The 17,718-nt window shown below is 38.4% G+C and overlaps 1 protein-coding gene across 9 annotated transcripts in view; it reads right to left on the bottom strand.

Annotated features, from left to right (window-relative positions):
- Window positions 1-17,718, bottom strand: part of MCTP1 (multiple C2 and transmembrane domain containing 1) — a 545,955-nt gene that overhangs the window by 290,157 nt on the left and 238,080 nt on the right. For all 9 annotated transcript variants that reach the window (XM_070465825.1, XM_070465823.1, XM_020873018.2 and 6 more), the window contains exon 2: window positions 6,677-6,791. In XM_070465825.1, the coding sequence (XP_070321926.1) occupies window positions 6,677-6,791 (115 nt within the window). The remainder of the gene's footprint in view (window positions 1-6,676; window positions 6,792-17,718) is intronic.

Genomic DNA, 17,718 nt, shown 5'->3' on the forward strand with positions numbered 1-17,718 from the left:
CTGACTCCAGTTTGAAAACTCTGTTCTCAACACAAGGAAACTTTTCCTTTGACACTGAGATATCAGAGTCACAGTGCAGACTACAGGGGTTTCACATTGGAGTGAGTGAAATTCTCTAACTCAACTCAGGGACTTGGGACACTGTTATAAACAGAATCACAATAAACAAGTTCACGTGGATCACTTGTTTATTATTTCAATTTGTTCCTGGTATTTGAAGAGAATCGTCCTCTGTAGTGAGCTGACCTGTGTGTGCATACTCAATCACTTTGGTTGTGTCTGATGCTTTGTGACCCCATGGACTGCAGCCCACCAGGCTCCTCTGTCTGTGGGATTCTCCAGGCAAGAATGCTGGAGTGGGTAGCCATGCCCTCCTCCAGGGAATTGGCCTGGGTCCTCCCAAAGAATGTGTCCAAGTCTAAACTACCAGTACCTATGAACCTTATTCAGAAATGGGCTTTTTCACCAAATGTCTCTAGAGTTCAGCCAGATCTTTCTAATTGTTGAACAATCAAAACTTCTAAAAGCCTCAGGGAACTGAAATGATTTATGAACATGCAAAGTTGCTAAACTTTTCACAGTTGTTCCTGCAAAAACTGTTTACATTATCTTGTATTGCCATACTGATTTTGACCCCCAAATAATTTATTTCCAAAAAAGAAAACAGTTTTCTGCAGATAAAGTTAACTTAAGGAACATGAGATGAGATCATCTTGGATTTAGGGTGCACCCTAAAACCCAATGACTGCTATCCTTATGAGAGAAAGAGGAGGCAGGAAGTTTGAGGCAGGAAAACAGAGGCGGGTGCCATGTAGAGATGGAAGCAAAGATTGGAGTGATGCTGCCACAAGTCAAGGAATGCCTGGAGCCACTGGAAGCTGGAAGAGGCAAGGAAGAATTCTTTGCAATAGCCTTTGGAAGGACTATTTCCTGCCACAACTTTGATTTCTTTGATTCTCAGACTCCAAAACTGAGAGAAGAAACTTCTGTTGTTTTAAACCACCAAGTTTTTGGTAATATGTTAAGGCAGCCCTATGAAATGAATGCATCCTCCACAAAACAAATTTCAAGGACTTAAATTGTAGAGAATTTGCTCTCACCAGGCATGTCTACACAGATTGCTCTTACTTTTCTAACAACGTAAATAATCTTGTCAAGATATGACTTTCAAAATGTGATAGATGATAATACAGTCCTGAAAAGCCAAACCTAATTAAAATATAAATGGCATTTTGAAAAATAACTAGGCATGACAATTGCCAAAGGGCTGCTAGAGAAAACAAGGAACTCTGTTAAACTGGAACTTCAAATAAAGAATAAATAATTTTTTAGTATAAGAATACTCCAAGTCATGTATTATTTCTTTTTCATTGAATAAATCTGACATGCAAAATTATATAAGCTTAAGCTGTACAGCATGCTACTTTGATATATTTACATATTGTATAATAATATGTTTATCATTATGATGATATTTATCATCATATTATGATGTCATATCATATTACCTAATTATATTACAATGTTATTGTCTATATTCATCATACTGTGGATTAGATTCATGAGATATATTTATATTAAAAGATAATGGATTAACTGAAATTTGAATTCAAGCATTGTGTTGAGACTTCCCTGTGGTCCAGTGGCTAAGACTTCATGCTTTCAATACAGGGGCAACGGGTTTGATCCCTGGTCTGGGATTCACCCTTGTGGCTCAGCTGGTAAAGAATCCACGTGCAATACAGGAGACCTGGGTTTGACTCCTGGGTTGGGAAGATCCCCTGGAGAAGGGAACGGCTACCCACTCCAGTATTCTGGCCTGGAGAAATCCAAGGGGGTTGCAAGGAGTTGGACACGACCGAGCAACTTTCATGCTCACATTCTGGGAACTAAGGTCTCATATGCTGTGCTGTGCAGCCAACCAAAACCAAAAAGAAAACAAAACACAAGGCATCATGTATTTTTGTTTGCTAAACCTGGAACCCTGCAGTTGCAAAGAGAGACTGCACAGTTCACTCAAAGTCACAAAGCTAATAAAATGTGGAGATTGGCTTTGAAAGTTTGTATGACAGACTCTCCAAGGTCATGTGCTTTCTGGTCCATGAGGCTGTTGAAAGCAGGAATAATAAAACTTAGGAAAAGTAGTAGCACTCCCCAGAGCTATCTGGTTGTTCTGTAAAACAGGTTATAAAAGTGGAAGAAGGACAGCCAGTTATGACTGCTCAGAGCCTGCTCTGTATAAAACTTCTGATAGAAAGTTCAAACAACCTTCTAGCGACCATGGGAAAGGTTGAAATGAGTTTTCCTTCCATTATTTAGTGCAAGGGTGACAGGGGACATGGAAGACACAGGCATTTCGGTTTTGCTGGGCAGTAGGTGAAGGCATCAATGTATAAAAACAAGAGAGTATAATTTCTCCTAATTCTAACAGTTACACAAATATGTTTGCCTATAGTCACATTTCCCCAAAATCCACAAGGTGCCATCTTAGTCTTAAAATTGCAATAATTTTTTGAACTCCCTCACCCAAGTTATCTCAGATGCTATTCGACATTCCCTGAACCAGCTCTCCCATTTTCCTTTCCTTCTCCAGTTCCACATCCATAATCCCAAAACTATACTCCCACAAGGCCAAAATGTTTCCCCACTTGTTTGCTCACTGTGAACTACCCATCTCCATCTAATTATCATTTATACGTGTCCCAATGCTATCTATCCAATCATATGTTTAACATCATCTGTTATTTACAGGTGAATCTATGATGTTTTAATCAATCCCAAACTTAACTCAGGTTGTTTTCTCTGTTTGTATATCTCCTCTCATATATACCAAATAAAAACTTCATAAATGTCAGACAAGTGAGTAAGAGAGTCAAGCTGGGATAGAGTTTGCATTTTAAACACTTGGGGATAGCCTTCACTTCTGTAAAGTAGTATTTTCTCTCCCTTATTTCTTGGGAACATGGTCATCTCATTTTATCTTTAAAAAGTTCCTATTTGGGGCAGAGATGTATATACAGAATAATTTGCTACCACAAGAAAGATGGTGGTACACACATGATGCCATCTAGACTCACAACTGTGAAGACATGAATGGTGGAACAAGATGGTGCATGCCTTGCCCAAAGGACAGCTGCTAAGTAGCTCAGATTACTGGCATCATATGTTGCAATACTTTGCCTGATGTTTTCTCAAGACGACATTGACTTTATGCATCGCTGACAAGAATGCCCCAGACAGGATGTACCTTTCTCAATGCATCATATCAGGAGGTCCATTATGTCTGTTGGTCTCATTACTGCTGATGTTAACTTTGCACTTGGTTAAAAGGATGTCTTCCAAGTTTTTCTACTGTAAAATAACCTTTTCCCCTTTGTAATTCATACATATCTTGTGGGAGAAATACTCTGAAATGATGCAAATGGCCAATCTCCCATCATAATATTGCACATATAGTTGGTAGCTCAGCTGTAAAAAATTCACCTGCTAATGTAGGAGGCATGGGTTCAATCCCTGGGTCGCAAAAACCCCTGCAGAAGGAAATGGCAACCCACTCCAGTATTCTTGCCTGGGAAATCCCATGGACAGAGGAACCTGGCAGACTAAAGTCCATGGGGTCACAAAGAGTCAGACATGACTAAGAGACTAAATAACAATTTTAACATCAATGGATGATTATTGCCTATAATAATTATTACAGTGACACTTGTCAAAAGGTGATCTCCTATTCCTATTTTTCCATAGACATTTGTTCATTAGAATTCCACCATAAGGAAAAGCTTTACCTTATCCCACACTTGTTTATTTATTCAATTATGTATTTATCATGATACACAATTATCAATGAGCTCATAGACACCTATATTATTCTATGGGTTATAATTTATCATTAGCACTATTTATTTTGTTGCTGAATTATACCAGCTTTGATCATTAGGAATGCCTTTAAGTTGGCTCCTATTTCATTTTGACATTCTGCCATCCATTTTTGAGTACTTTATTTTTTGGCACTGCAAAATGTCCTGGGCTCGTCTTGTACTTTCCCTGCCCTAGATCCACAATCAACCATATCACCAGGAGCCCTGCTTACTTCTACTGGGGGAACTGTATTTAGAAACCAAGATCTGGGCCAAAAGTGTATAGATTTCCACTTTGTCATTACAACTTGGTGATGGCTTCCAGGTCCTCTCAGCAGATAGATTACACACATCCCTATCCATCTTACTTCCTATCTGTATATATATAAATAAGAAACCATAAGTTCCTACTGCTACTTTTCTAACACCACAAGATATATTCTAGCTTTCCCCCACTCCATGTATGTAGCTTCTTTCTCCAACAATAAGAAATCTGGCTCTTCTCATCTACAATATATTTACTTAGTTGTTCTTTCCTACTATATTCAGGATGTAGTTTCAGAATTGATAATCATGCTTTGAAATATATCAGTTATATCTAGCTCTTTTTGTCTTGAGTTTTAAAGTGTATAATCCAAATATGGTTTTACTTAATCACTTAGATTAGCTATTTTATTCCCTGTCCCCCTGAGGTGTGGTTATGGTTAGATATCAACCAGGATGTGTGCATCTATCAATCTATTCATCTGTCTATCCATCTACTCATTCATTTCTTTCTGTAATACTGCTGTGGTTAAAGAGTTAGAATCATATAAGAAAGTTCATTGAAGAAAATGTCAGGAAACTTCTTCCTTACCCTTTTTAACGCATTCCTATCCTACATTCTAAACACCTATTCTTACAGATATTTTGCATGTTATCAGTCTTATTTGTTTCTGAATTTTAACTTCTGATAGTTCTTTTTGAAGAAATGAACAGATAATGCATAATCCCTTATACTCCATTCTTACCTAAGTTTCATACTGTTGATATTCTTAGCACTTTGACTTTTCATTTAATAATAAATCTGGTAACTTGTTCCATATCAATTCCTAGAGATTTTTCTTATTTATTTTACAATTGCATATTATTTCATCCTGCAAATGTACCAAGGCTTATTTAACCATCTCTTCTATTTATGGGCATTTTGTAACTATAAAAAAGTTTGCAATAAATAATTATGTGCTTTTTTATTTAATGTTATTGGGAGGACATATCAAGGACTAAAATTTTTGGTCACCTGATGCCTGGTTCAATTCCATTTTAGGTCAAATGAAGTAATGTAAAAGATTGTTCTGAGGACTAAAAAATGATTTTTATATCTATATAGTGAAATATTATATAATAGCACTGTTTTTCCCTCCAAGCTAACTGTAACTTCTTTGGAGACCACCATTTAAACTCCATATATATTTGCCTTCAGCTACTAAAAGAGAAAAAACTTAAAGTGTTCATTGGTAAGTCGTGTCCAACTCTTTGCAACCCCATGGACCACAGTCTGCCAACCAGATGGTTAATTATGAAAATTCCCCCGTGTTTAAATTCTAACTTTTCTAATCATACCTTCATTCATTAATAATATTCTGACATTTACTAGTTTTTACTTAAATCTATTATTTGTATCATTTCTAATCTTAAAATCCCCACTGCTACATTAGTCATTTTATCTATGTTTGTAGAGACAGGAGGGGCTTCCTTGGTGACTCAGATGGTAAAGAATCTGCCTGCAAATGCAGAAGACCCGGGATCAATCCCTTGGTTGGGAAGATCCCCTGGAGAAGGGCATGGCAACCCACTCCAGTATTCTTGCCTGGAGAATCCCCATGGACAGAGAAGCCTGGCAGGCTGCAGTCCATGGGGTTGCAGGGAGTCAGACATGACTAACCAGCTGTGGTCGTGTTTGCTTCCTTTCACTTCCTAAGTGTGGATGTCAATTAGGGTAGGAGAAGAAAAAACGAGATTCTGTGATGCCAGGAGCACGCAGGGTTATCTGACAAGGAGTTAGAGGCTAAGGGACTCTCTTTCTTCTCAGTGGGAGGAGTTAAATTCAAACTCAGTTTCCTTAGGAATGTGGGCCCTCAGGGCCTTCAGATCTCCACATCTGGAAGCTTGAAACATGCAAAAGATGCTAGAAAGTCTGTTTAGGGTCTACCTTTTGTCCTGCCCCTAACCAGGGTTCAAGGAATAATTAATGTACCCCAAGCTAGTTCATCAGGAGATGGCCTTGGGATATGCAATCCAGGAACTGAAGTGTATTTGCTTTGTCTTCCTTTTCATCATGGCCTACAAAATCCTGTTAATCCACCATGGGATTATTGCCAGGTCCAGTCAAATTTAAGAAAATCCCATGTTGGGAATCTCCAAAGTTTTGGTGAGATGTGAGTCCTAGATTGTGCAGTTTTATGAGATTCAAAGGAGCAAATCTATGCAGAAAAAAGAATTTCTGGTCTGTGAAAAGGTGAATTCCAATATGGCTTCAAATACGTGCCTCATCTACTCAACTGATTCTGTCACTAATTATATATAATGCAGGGTCTAACTTGTCAGCAGTGTGACAGGGACCTCACTGTCTGGGTTGGGATGAGTCCAGAGTTCTTGAACTTGTATCATAACCTCTTCCTCCACGGTCACAGACGTCAGACAACATTTTGAGCCACATCATTGAACCCAGACTTCTAAAATTCATATTATGGTTGATCTTTCTTAACTTAAGAAACCACAAGGAAAACAAAGTTTGTCAAAAATACAGAGAATAAACTTCCAGGTGACATTGTTCTTACCTCCTCGATCTCGGGCAGCTAAACTTTGACCCCTTCTTAATGTGATGTCCAATTGGTACATTCCGGGCTCAGCCAAAGGGATATCTGCATTACTGGTTCCAGCAGTATTTATTTTCTGAAAAGCAAGAAAGATATATAAAAATTAAATTTATTATGTCTATTTTCTCCCATGAGGGACCATGTATAGCTAAATGCAATCTCTAAAAAACAGTCAATATAATAAATCATTTTGTGAATTCACACAGTAGCATCATCACCCAGTTCTCTGAAGGTTTCGAAATTCATGAAATTCTTTAGACTCAAAATAAAGACACAGTAGTTACAGGAATCCTTGTTTTGACTCAGATTAGAACAACAAATATAATGTGAAAAACATTTTCCATGGGAAGTCCTACATAATTCAACCAAGGAAGACTAACACAGAAATAGTGTCTGAAGTAGAGATATAGTCAGTGATGAATGGAGAATAAAGGTGTGTGAGAGCAGTTGACTTCCACAAAACTGAGTTGAAAATGAAAATGATTTATTCAGGTGACTTTGTTGATTCATTTGTCCACGCAGAGGAACTCATACTGATGGATTACATGTGTCTATTTTAGCCCCAACATAAAATATGATATAATTATACAGAAATAAATTCACCCAGCATTTTGACAGTACTTGCAAGAAATAAATTCTCAGTAGGGCTAAGTTCCTAATGCTGCTTTCCATGAAATAAAAGTGTACAAGCTATTTTTAGGAAAAAAAAATTTCTGCAAGGCTATCTCTATAGAATATCTTTAGCAACAATATACTAGGCACTGAGTAACAAATACACTTGGAAGAGGAATAACTGTATATTAAAACAACATAAGAGAAACATATAGTAAAAACTTTAGACATCATATTTTATGCTTTCTGACATGTTGAGTCCAGTAGGAAAACTTACTTTTCTTTACATGTTTGAGATGACTTAAAATTCTTATTTTATTCCAATTCAAAAATAAACATACTTTTAAAAAAACTTTTGAAACTGAATTTTATTGTCACATAGATAAAGTTGTTAAAATATTAAAATACCACCACCTGATTCAAATGCGCACTTTGCCCCATGCCTGTGTGCCCACTCGCAGACTGCTCTTATTAAATCTTTATTGGTTTCTAACTGTCAAGAAATTAGGAGAGGGTTGATATCTGACCTGAGGAAATAATATGCTCACACAAATGAAATAAAATATTAATAAACTGAAATTAAAAACAGCATAGAAATTTAAGTCTTAGAGTATTAATTCCCAATGCCACTGAGAACAAATTAACTCACTTAAGGAAATCAAATGTCCCATAATGGAAGAATATTTAAAAGTATTTTTAATACCCAATAGGAGTCCTTCTCAAGGTTCAGCAGTATATTTATCTTCTAATTATTTCTTTTTTAAAAAAATTTTTTTCATTTATTTTTATTAGTTGGAGGCTAATTACTTTACAATATTGTAGTGGTTTTTGCCATACATTGACATGAATCAGCCATGGATTTACATGTGTTCCCCATCCTGAACCCCCCTCCCAACTCCCTCCCCATCCCATCCCTCTGGGTCTTCCCAGTGCACCAGCCCCAAGCACTTGTCTCATGCATCCAACCTGGACTGGCGATCTGTTTCACCCTAGATAATAAACATGTTTTGATGCTGTTCTCTCAGATCATCCCACCCTCGCCTTCTCCCATAGAGTCCAAAAGTCTGTTCTATACATCTGTGTCTCTTTTTCTGTCTTGCATATAGGGTTATCGTTACCATCTTTCTAAATTCCATATATATGCGTTAGTATACTGTATTGGTGTTTATCTTTCTGGCTTACTTCACTCTGTATAATGGGCTCCAGTTTTATCCATCTCATTAGAACTGATTCAAATGAATTCTTTTTAATGGCTGAGTAATATTCCATGGTGTGTATGTACCACAGCTTCCTTATCCATTCATCTGCTGATGGGCATCTAGGTTGCTTCCATGTCCTGGCTATTATAAACAGTGCTGCGATGAGCACTGGGGTACACATGTCTCTTTCAGATTTGGTTTCCTCGGTGTGTATGCCCAGGAGTGGTATTGCTGGGTCATATGGCAGTTCTATTTCCAGTTTTTTTAAGAAATCTCCACACTGTTCTCCATAGCGGCTGTACTAGTTTGCATTCCCACCAACAGTGTAAGAGGGTTCCCTTTTCTCCACACCCTCTCCAGCATTTATTGCTTGTAGACTTTTGGATAGCAGCCATCTGACTGGCATGTAATGGTACCTCACTGAGGTTTTGATTTGCATTTCTCTGATAGTGAGTGATGTTGAACATCTTTCCATGTGTTTTTTAGCCATCTATATGTCTTCTTTGGAGAAATGTCTGTTTAGATCTTTGGCCCATTTTTTGATTGAATCATTTATTTTTCTGGAATTGAGCTGCAGGAGTTGCTTGTATATTTTTGAGATTAATCCTTTGTCTGTTTCTTCATTTGCTATTATTTTCTCCCATTCTGAAGGCTGTCTTTTCACCTTGCTTATAGTTTCCTTTGTTGTGCAAAAGCTTTTAAGTTTAATTAGGTCCCATTTGTTTATTTTTGCTTTTATTTCCAATATTTTGGGAGGTGGGTCATAGAGGATTTTGCTGTGATTTATGTCGGAGAGTGTTTTGCCTTTCTCCTCTAGGAGTTTTATAGTTTCTGGTCTTACATTTAGATCTTTAATCCATTTTGAGTTTATTTTTGTGTATGGCGTTAGAAAGTGTTCTAGTTTCATTCTTTTACAAGTGGTTGACCAGTTTTCTAATTATTGCTTTTATAACCCAAAATTAAAAAGTTTAATATATATAAATATACATCTGTATGTGTGTGTGTATATATATATGTATACTAACTAAGTGAAAATGACTAACATTTTGACTTCTGGAATGATGAAAGTGAAGGTGCTGCTCACTCAGTTGTGTCTAACTCTTTGTGACCGCATGGACTATATAAGCTACCAGGCTCCTCTGTCCTTGGAATTCTCCAAGCAAGAATACTGGAATTGGTTGCCATTCCCTTCTCCAGGAGATCTTGCCACCCAGTGATCAAACCTGGGTCTTCTGCACTGCAGGAAGATTCTTTAACATCAGAACCATCAAATGATATACATGGATAAGGTAAAATATTATATACCATTCTGGCTCTTTTAGATTTCAGTTTTTGTATGAACAAAGTATTATATTTTGCTCATTATTTCACAATTTATTGAACTTAAAAATATCATGGTTACTTTTTTAATCAGTACATAGAGATCTATCTTTTTTTTTAGATACTTCATTTTCCACAGTGCGCAAATGCTATAATTTCAATTATTTTCCTAATGAACATATGTTCCTAATGAACATAGTGTCTTCAGTATTTGCCACTACAAGAACTTGTGCTTTTATTTCTCTTATAGGATGCATTTTTTCCAAAAAGCTTTAAATAGTTCACACTCCTACTGAAAGTGTACAAGTGCCTATTTCCTATACCCTTGTCAGCACTGAACATTACCAACTTTCAAGTTTTGTGGGTAAAAATATTATCTTTCTTCAAAACACATTTCCAGCACTATGGTAAAGTGTCTTGAATCCAGCGTAAATGGCAAGAGTTAGTTCTTCGTTGGACCACACAGAAGATGCCCACTTGGGAAGAGGAAGCCAACCAACGCCTTCTGAATGCCTTTTCAAAGAACAGTTTGTATGTGGGTTTAATTAATAAACAAGATTTAAATTAGAATCCAGCAAACATGTAAACTACTATGTTCTGAGCCTTTCTTGAGGTTCTATTATATACACTGTTTCAAAATAAACAAATGCACTAACAAATATTAAATGTAGTTACTTTCTAAAATATGGAATAAAATCTATAGGAAAGTAGAAACTTTCTACCCACCCTGCATCCTCTTCTAGTGTTTTGACAGGTACTTTGAGGCAGAAAAGTTTGAATGCTTAGATATCTGGTAGTTTTGTAGATTTCATTGCTCTATTCAGTGTTTCTTAGAGTTTAGAGTGAACAATTTATAGAGTGCTTGGTTTAACATTTTAAAATGCTTATTACACTACATGGGCAAATTAAGGACCCTGTGCAGCCATGAAATAAAAAGACGCTTGTTCCTTGGAAGAAAAGTTATGACCAACCTAGACAGCATATTAAAAAGCAGAGACATTACTTTGTCAACAAAGGTCCGTCTAGTCAAGGCTTTGGTTTTTCCAGTAGTCACAAATGGATGTGAGAGTTGGACTATAAAGAAAGCTGAGTGCCAAAGAATTGATGCTTTTGAACTGTGGTGTTGGAGAAGACTCTTGAGAGTCCCTTGGACTGCAAGGAGATCCAACCAGTCCATCCTAAAGGAGATCAGTCCTGAATGTTCATTGGAAGGACTGATGCTGAAGCTGAAACTCCAATACTTTGGCCACCTGATGTGGAGAGCTGACTCATTGGAAAATACCCTGATGCTGGGAAAGATTGAAGGCGAGAGGAGAAGGGGATGACAGCGGATGAGATGGTTGGATGGCATCACCAACTCAATGGACATGAGTTTGGGTGGACTCCGGGAGTTGGTGATGGACAGGGAGGCCTGGCGTGCTGCAGTTCATGGGGTCACAAAGAGTCGGACACGAGTGAGTGACTGAACTGAACTGAAAGGTAATTTTAATTACACACTAGGTTATTTCCATATTTTGGCTACTGTGAATAATGCTGTAATAAAGGTGGTAGTGCAGATATCTCTCCAAGAAATTGATTTCATTTCCTTCAGATGTATACCACTTTCCCCATCTTGTTCTCCATGTATTCCTACCCAGTCTTCAAGGACCATTTCATTAACACTTTATATATCTCTTATCCATTACCATATTATATCTCAAAATTTGCCATTTTATATGATAAACACTCTGTTCTCTGTTGTTGAAAGTTTAAGGATCTGAGCACAAAGTATGATGGAGACTATGAGGAAAGAAGATGTCTTTAGGCCGCAAGACCCAGCTGAGTAGACATATATGTGGAGATCGGTAACAAATCTGGCTACTCCATGGGTATTTTGGCCTCTCTCCTCTCCTGCATCCGTGGATGGCATCTAATCTGTTTTGGCACCTTTAGTCAAGAGACTTCTCCTCAATGCACGGCTCTAAGCCAAAATTAACAATTGATTACAATTACATCTAAACCATGTCCACTCAAGAGCTAGGATTAAAGACAGACTATAATATATTAGAGTCATTACGTCACTGGGAGAGCAGGCAAGAAAGACCAATTATTATGGGGAAGGAATCTGAGGAAGCTTCATAGCAATGACAATAGAGAAGTTTGAAAACAGGAGTAAGACTTGACAAAGAAAGATGTAGGAAAAGGGCAGATGGGAACATCAACATGAGCCAAATGCTGAGTAGTCACAAGAGGGTGCATCACTGGATTGTGTGAGAAATAAGGTAGAAAGCAGGACTGATGTTCAGTCACGCCAGCCTGAGCAGAGTTTCCAACTGCGGGCAACAGGAAACTCTCATGGGCTCTTGAAGAGAGAAGCAACATAGCCAGGACTCACTGAACAAACATTTAATGGCTGTCTTTCACGTTTCCTGCTCTGGATAAAGTGACAAGATTTCAGAGAGGAGTAAAACTCGGCCTTTTCTCTATGTAGGTTGGGTGAGAGTAGAGAAACCCTGTGAATATAGGAATTATTTTAAAGGTTTTTATGACAGTTTAAGTCACAAGGGCTTGATCTAGTCAGTGGTGATGGAAATAAAAGATGACTTTGAGAGATATTGAAGAGAGTCAGTCAACTGAATTGTCAACTGACAAGATGGAGGAGATATGGGAAAAGGATAGATGAGTCACACAGAAGTTTGCTCTGAGCTGCTGGGAGACTGGTAGTATCAGGAAGAGAGAGCAGAAAAGAGGAGTAGCAGGTTCCAGGCCACCTCTGGGTCAACCTGTAAGGATACCCCCATTCCCGGGAAAAAAGGAAGTCAAGAACTTAGACAGATCTAGAGATACATCTGTATCTAGAGATACAGATCTAGAGATACATCTAGAGGTACATCTATATCTAGAGATACAGATCTAGAGCCCTCAGGCTCACTGAAATGGCACCAAGAAGAAAACTGGGTTATGGAGGGATATTAGAAACACAGTTTTATGGGTATAAAGCATCTTTTTCAAATATTTAAGATCTCAAATGTAAGGACATATAAGGAAAGATGTGTCTGAAGTACCAGGCACATACATAGCTCTAAAACAAATCCTTTTTTTTTTTTTTTTAAGATTTAACATTTATCTAGTGACTATTACAGGAAGTTCAAATATTCCCTCCCTCTCACTAAACTGCCATGTCCCACATTTAGATGAATGTTGATAATTTTTAACCACTTTATTGAGGTGTGATTGATATGTCAAAGCTGTACATATGTAATTTATACAACTCCATGAGTTTGGGAATAGGTATACACCTGTGAAACCATCACCACTATCAAGGCCAAAAAACCACATCCGTCCCCTTCCAAAGTTTCCTCCCACCTCCTTACGATCCTGATTATTTTGTGTGTGTGTATGTGAGTGTGTATCTATGTATGTCGCAAGAACACTTAACACAGTCTACCATCTTAGAAAATTTTAAGTATGCAATACAGTACTGTTACTTATAGATAATATGTTGGAGAATAGAGGTTCAGAATGGATTCATCCTGCATAATTGAAATTCTGTTCCCTTTGACAATTACCTCCCCGTTTCTCCTTCTCCCACAGTTCCTGGCAACCCCCATTCTACTCTCTGCTTCTGTGAGTTTTGCTATTTTAGATTCTACATATAAGAGAAGTCATACAGTATTGTCTTTCTGTGATTGACTTCTTTCACTGGGCATAGTGCTCTCTGGGTTTCCCGGGTGCCCTCATGGTAAAGAATCCATCAGCCAGTGCAGGTGACACATGAGATGTGAGTTCAATATCCGGGGTGGGAAGATCCCCTGGAGGAGCAAATGGCAACTCGCTTCAGTATTCTTGCCTAGAGAAACCCACTGAGGAGCCTGGTGGGCTACAGTCTATGGGGTCACCAAGAGTCGGACACAACTGAGCACACACACACAATGTTCTCCAGGTCCATTCACGCTGTTGCAAATGGCAGATCTTCCTCCTTTTGTAAGGTTGAATAATACTCCATTGTACATATATACCAAATTTTCTTTATCCATTTATCCAACATTTTGGCTGTTTTCATATCTTGGATATTGTGAGTAATGCTGCAATAAACATGGGAGTACAGATATCTCTTTAAGGTTCTGATTTAAATTCCTTTGTATAAGTATGCAGAAGTGGGGCTACTGAATCATATGAAACCATAAAAGACCCCAAATAGCCAGAGCAACCTTAAGAAAGAAGAACAGAGCTGGAGGCAATCACACTTTCTGATTTCAAACCATGCTCCATAGCGGTAGTGACTGAAGCAGCATGACACCACCAAAGACACCAGACACATAGATACGGAACAGAATAAAAAACCCAGAAATCAACCCACACACATACAGTCAACTAACCCTCTATAAGGGCATGAAAAATATAAAGTAGGGGAAGCACAGCATCTTAAATAAAAGGTGTTGGTAAATCTGTATTTCCACATACAGAAGAATGTAATGAAGCCCTTATCTTATACCAAATGCAAAATCAACTCAAAATGGATTAATAACAGTGCAAGATCTGAAGTTATAAATTTTCAAGAAGAAAACAGGGAAAAAGCTCCTTGACAATGGTCTCAGTAATAATTTTGGAAAAACTCAGGCAATAAAAGCAGGAATAGACAAGTAGGACAACATCAACTTAAAAAGCTTCTGCCTAGCAAAGTAAACAACAAAATGAAAAGACAACCTGTGGAATGAGAAAAAAATATCTGTAAACCATGTATCTGGTAAGGGGCTAATACATAAAATATGAGGAACTCATACGATAGCAAAAAAAAAAAAAAAAAAAAAAAACTGGTTTAAAAATGAGCAAGGTCCGTCTAGTCAAGGCTATGGTTTTTCCAGTGGTCATGTATGGATGTGAGAGTTGGACTGTGAAGAAAGCTGAACACTGAAGAATTGGTGCTTTTGAACTGTGGTGTTGGAGAAGACTCTTGAGAGTCCCTTGGACTGCAAGGAGATCCAACCAGTCCATCCTAAAGGAGATCAGTCCTGGGTGTTCATTGGAAGGACTGAGGTTGAAGCTGAAACTCCAAAACTGTCCACCTGATGTGAAGAACTGACTCATTGGGAAAGATCCTGATGCTGGGAAAGATTGAGGGCAGGAGGAGAAGGGGACGACAGAGGATGAGATGGTTGGATGGCATCACTGACTCAATGGACATGAGTCTGAGTAAGCTCTGGGAGTTGGTGATGGACAGGGAGGCCTGGTGTGCTGCAGTTCATGGGGTCACAAAGAGTCAGACACGACTGAGCAACTGAACTGAATTGAAGGATCTGAATAGATATTTCTCCAAAGAAGACATATGAATGCCCAAGAGGAACATGAAAAGTTGTTCAACATCGCCAACTATCAGGGAACTGAAAAACAAAACTATGCCTGTTCAAAAAACTACTATGAAAAAAAAAAGGTAAATGCTAGTGAAGACAGAAAGAAGACACAACCCTTGTATACTTTTGGGGGGAATGTAAAAGAAGTAAGCTTAAATTTTTAAATTTGGAGTTCTAGGCACACTTGGAGGTTTAGGGAGGTTTCTAAACTTATCCTCAATTTAAGTTTTGGGATTGTTGAAGCCAAAAAGCCAATGCAATATCTGAAACTGAAAACTATAACATAAGTAAAAATGTGCGGTCTTGTCAGGTCACTTGTAGGAAACTCAAAACAAGACTGTGGAAGAGAGGGACCATGAGAACATGAAAGGAGGCATCCACATCTTCTACTCCACCAAGACACCATTTTAACAGAAACTCTCCCTCTAATGCTCCTGGCTTGCTTGAACTAGAATAGTTACCACGCATGTGATGTCAAATTTCCTCATACCAAACCATTTTCTCCCTTATTTTATATGAACTAGTGGTTCTCAACCTTGAGGGCTTTGAGTAAGCACCCAGAAACTTTGAGGGGGGTGGGACCCAGCTACCAATATTTTTCTTACAAATCCTCTGATGATGATTTCAATATGCACCCTAGCTTGACCCATTGTGCCATTGAGCCTGTTATAAAAACATATCTTTGAGGAAGTTTATATACAAAGAATTCCCAGACTTTCCTAATTTGTATCATGAAACACTTGTGGAATATATATGGGAATCAACAAAGGGTTGCTGTGACTTTGAGTTCTGCTGCTTAGAAGACCTTTTCACTAAGAGAAGCTTCCACCAGAAGATATAACGGTACTGATGAATTCGAAGTGGGGTTACTGTGTTAGCTGGGGTGGTTGATCCTTATTATCATAGAGGAAGTAGTGATTGCAGCAATGTACAGAAAAGAAGTATGTCTGCATTTGGGGAGATTTTCTTGGGCCATGTCCACTGGACTATAGCTTGGTTAAGCTGTTTCACCTTTAGTGTAGCTCTCTGTCTATCATCAAAACCCACTTCATGAAAGTGGAAAAGTTTATGAAAGCTTTGACACTTTTGACTTCTAAAATTTAAGAACCTTATTAAGGATATCAAGAGGTATCCTTGAAGACTTCTACCTAGTTATTACATTTCTACTGTGGAAAAAGGGACTTCAAAATGGAGTTGGTATTGCCAAGAGAGCTATTTAAAATGGAGCCAAGAGACTATTATGGAAGCAGGGTTTAAGTCTGCCCTCACTGGGTGGAAGGATAAACTTTTGAACTGTTCCAAACCACAAATATTCCAAGGATATTGTGAGAAAACCTGCAACTTGTCATAAAACCAGACTTCCACCTCCCGCTAGTGATAGCCTCTAGCAACCAAATATGTATAGATAAGAACAGCTTCAGCTTGCCAGCACCAATCATAATTCTTTCAAAACAACTTTTGCAACCTTTGCAACTTTCACACACCTAAAGTTGGCCTTTATAAAACCCTGCCTTTCCTCTCCTCCTTGGGACATGTTTTTGACTCCTACTCAAATCTGTGTCTCCCAAATTACAATTCTAAGACCCCCAAATAAAGCCTTTATTTCTTTACAGCTCTGCTGTGATGAATCTTGTTCAACACTACTTAGTCATCTCTCCTAGTTTCTATGACATTAGTAAAATTCACACAGTGAAATCACCATTAAATGGAAATAAAAGGCTTTTAAAATTTAATTTGCCAAAAATAGAATTCAAAAAGTCACCGGAATATTCAAAGTTCAGTGAAGCTCAAGGATTCACTTGTCAAGGGGACATTATAATTAGAGGTCAACTCAGCAAATGACTTCAGAAAGCGAAACCACATAGAATGAGGAAAATTTGTGCCAAACAATGGGCATGCTCCACTAAAGATGCTGGTCAGAGGGCTATCCACAGCCCCACCTAAGGGGACAGCTTATGCTAGAGTCTATGTACACTGAACTTCCTTGCCCCTTGTTCACAGCTGATTAGAGCTGGAGACCTAAACCAGAGGCGGAAAATGAAAAGGCTGGTCAGTGATAGGTGGTTAGTCAGCAAAATTGTTATTAGGCAAAGGTTGCCTGGACCAAGCACAGAGAGAAGTTGAAAGTGCTCGCTAAAGTGACTTAGGTGATGATCAAGAGACTGGAGAGGCCATGAAGGCCTACAGACGACCCCAAATTAGAAAACAGGTGCTATAACTATGATGAATTATGGGGTGGAAAAAAGAGAGGGTAGAATATAACTTCATAGGAGGACATTCAGACAGATAACTAACCAAAGCAGAGCATGCCGACAGCTGGGCAGGAGAGTAAAAGATCCATGAACTCCCACTGCTGAAGGCCCAGAGCAGCTGGGAGGCCAGGGCAGGCTGCTCTGGACTCTTCTCTCCCTATCTGACCCCCAATCATCCTTCTCAGCTCCCCTGGGGAGAGACAGCTGGAGTGAGCCCTTGGCTCTGACAATAGAATAGAGTGGGAAAAGAAAAGAGCAACAAGAATGAGCAAAAGAAGCAGAGAAACAGC

Source organism: Odocoileus virginianus, chromosome 3, assembly GCF_023699985.2.
Source record: "Odocoileus virginianus isolate 20LAN1187 ecotype Illinois chromosome 3, Ovbor_1.2, whole genome shotgun sequence".
NCBI lineage: Eukaryota > Metazoa > Chordata > Mammalia > Artiodactyla > Cervidae > Odocoileus > Odocoileus virginianus.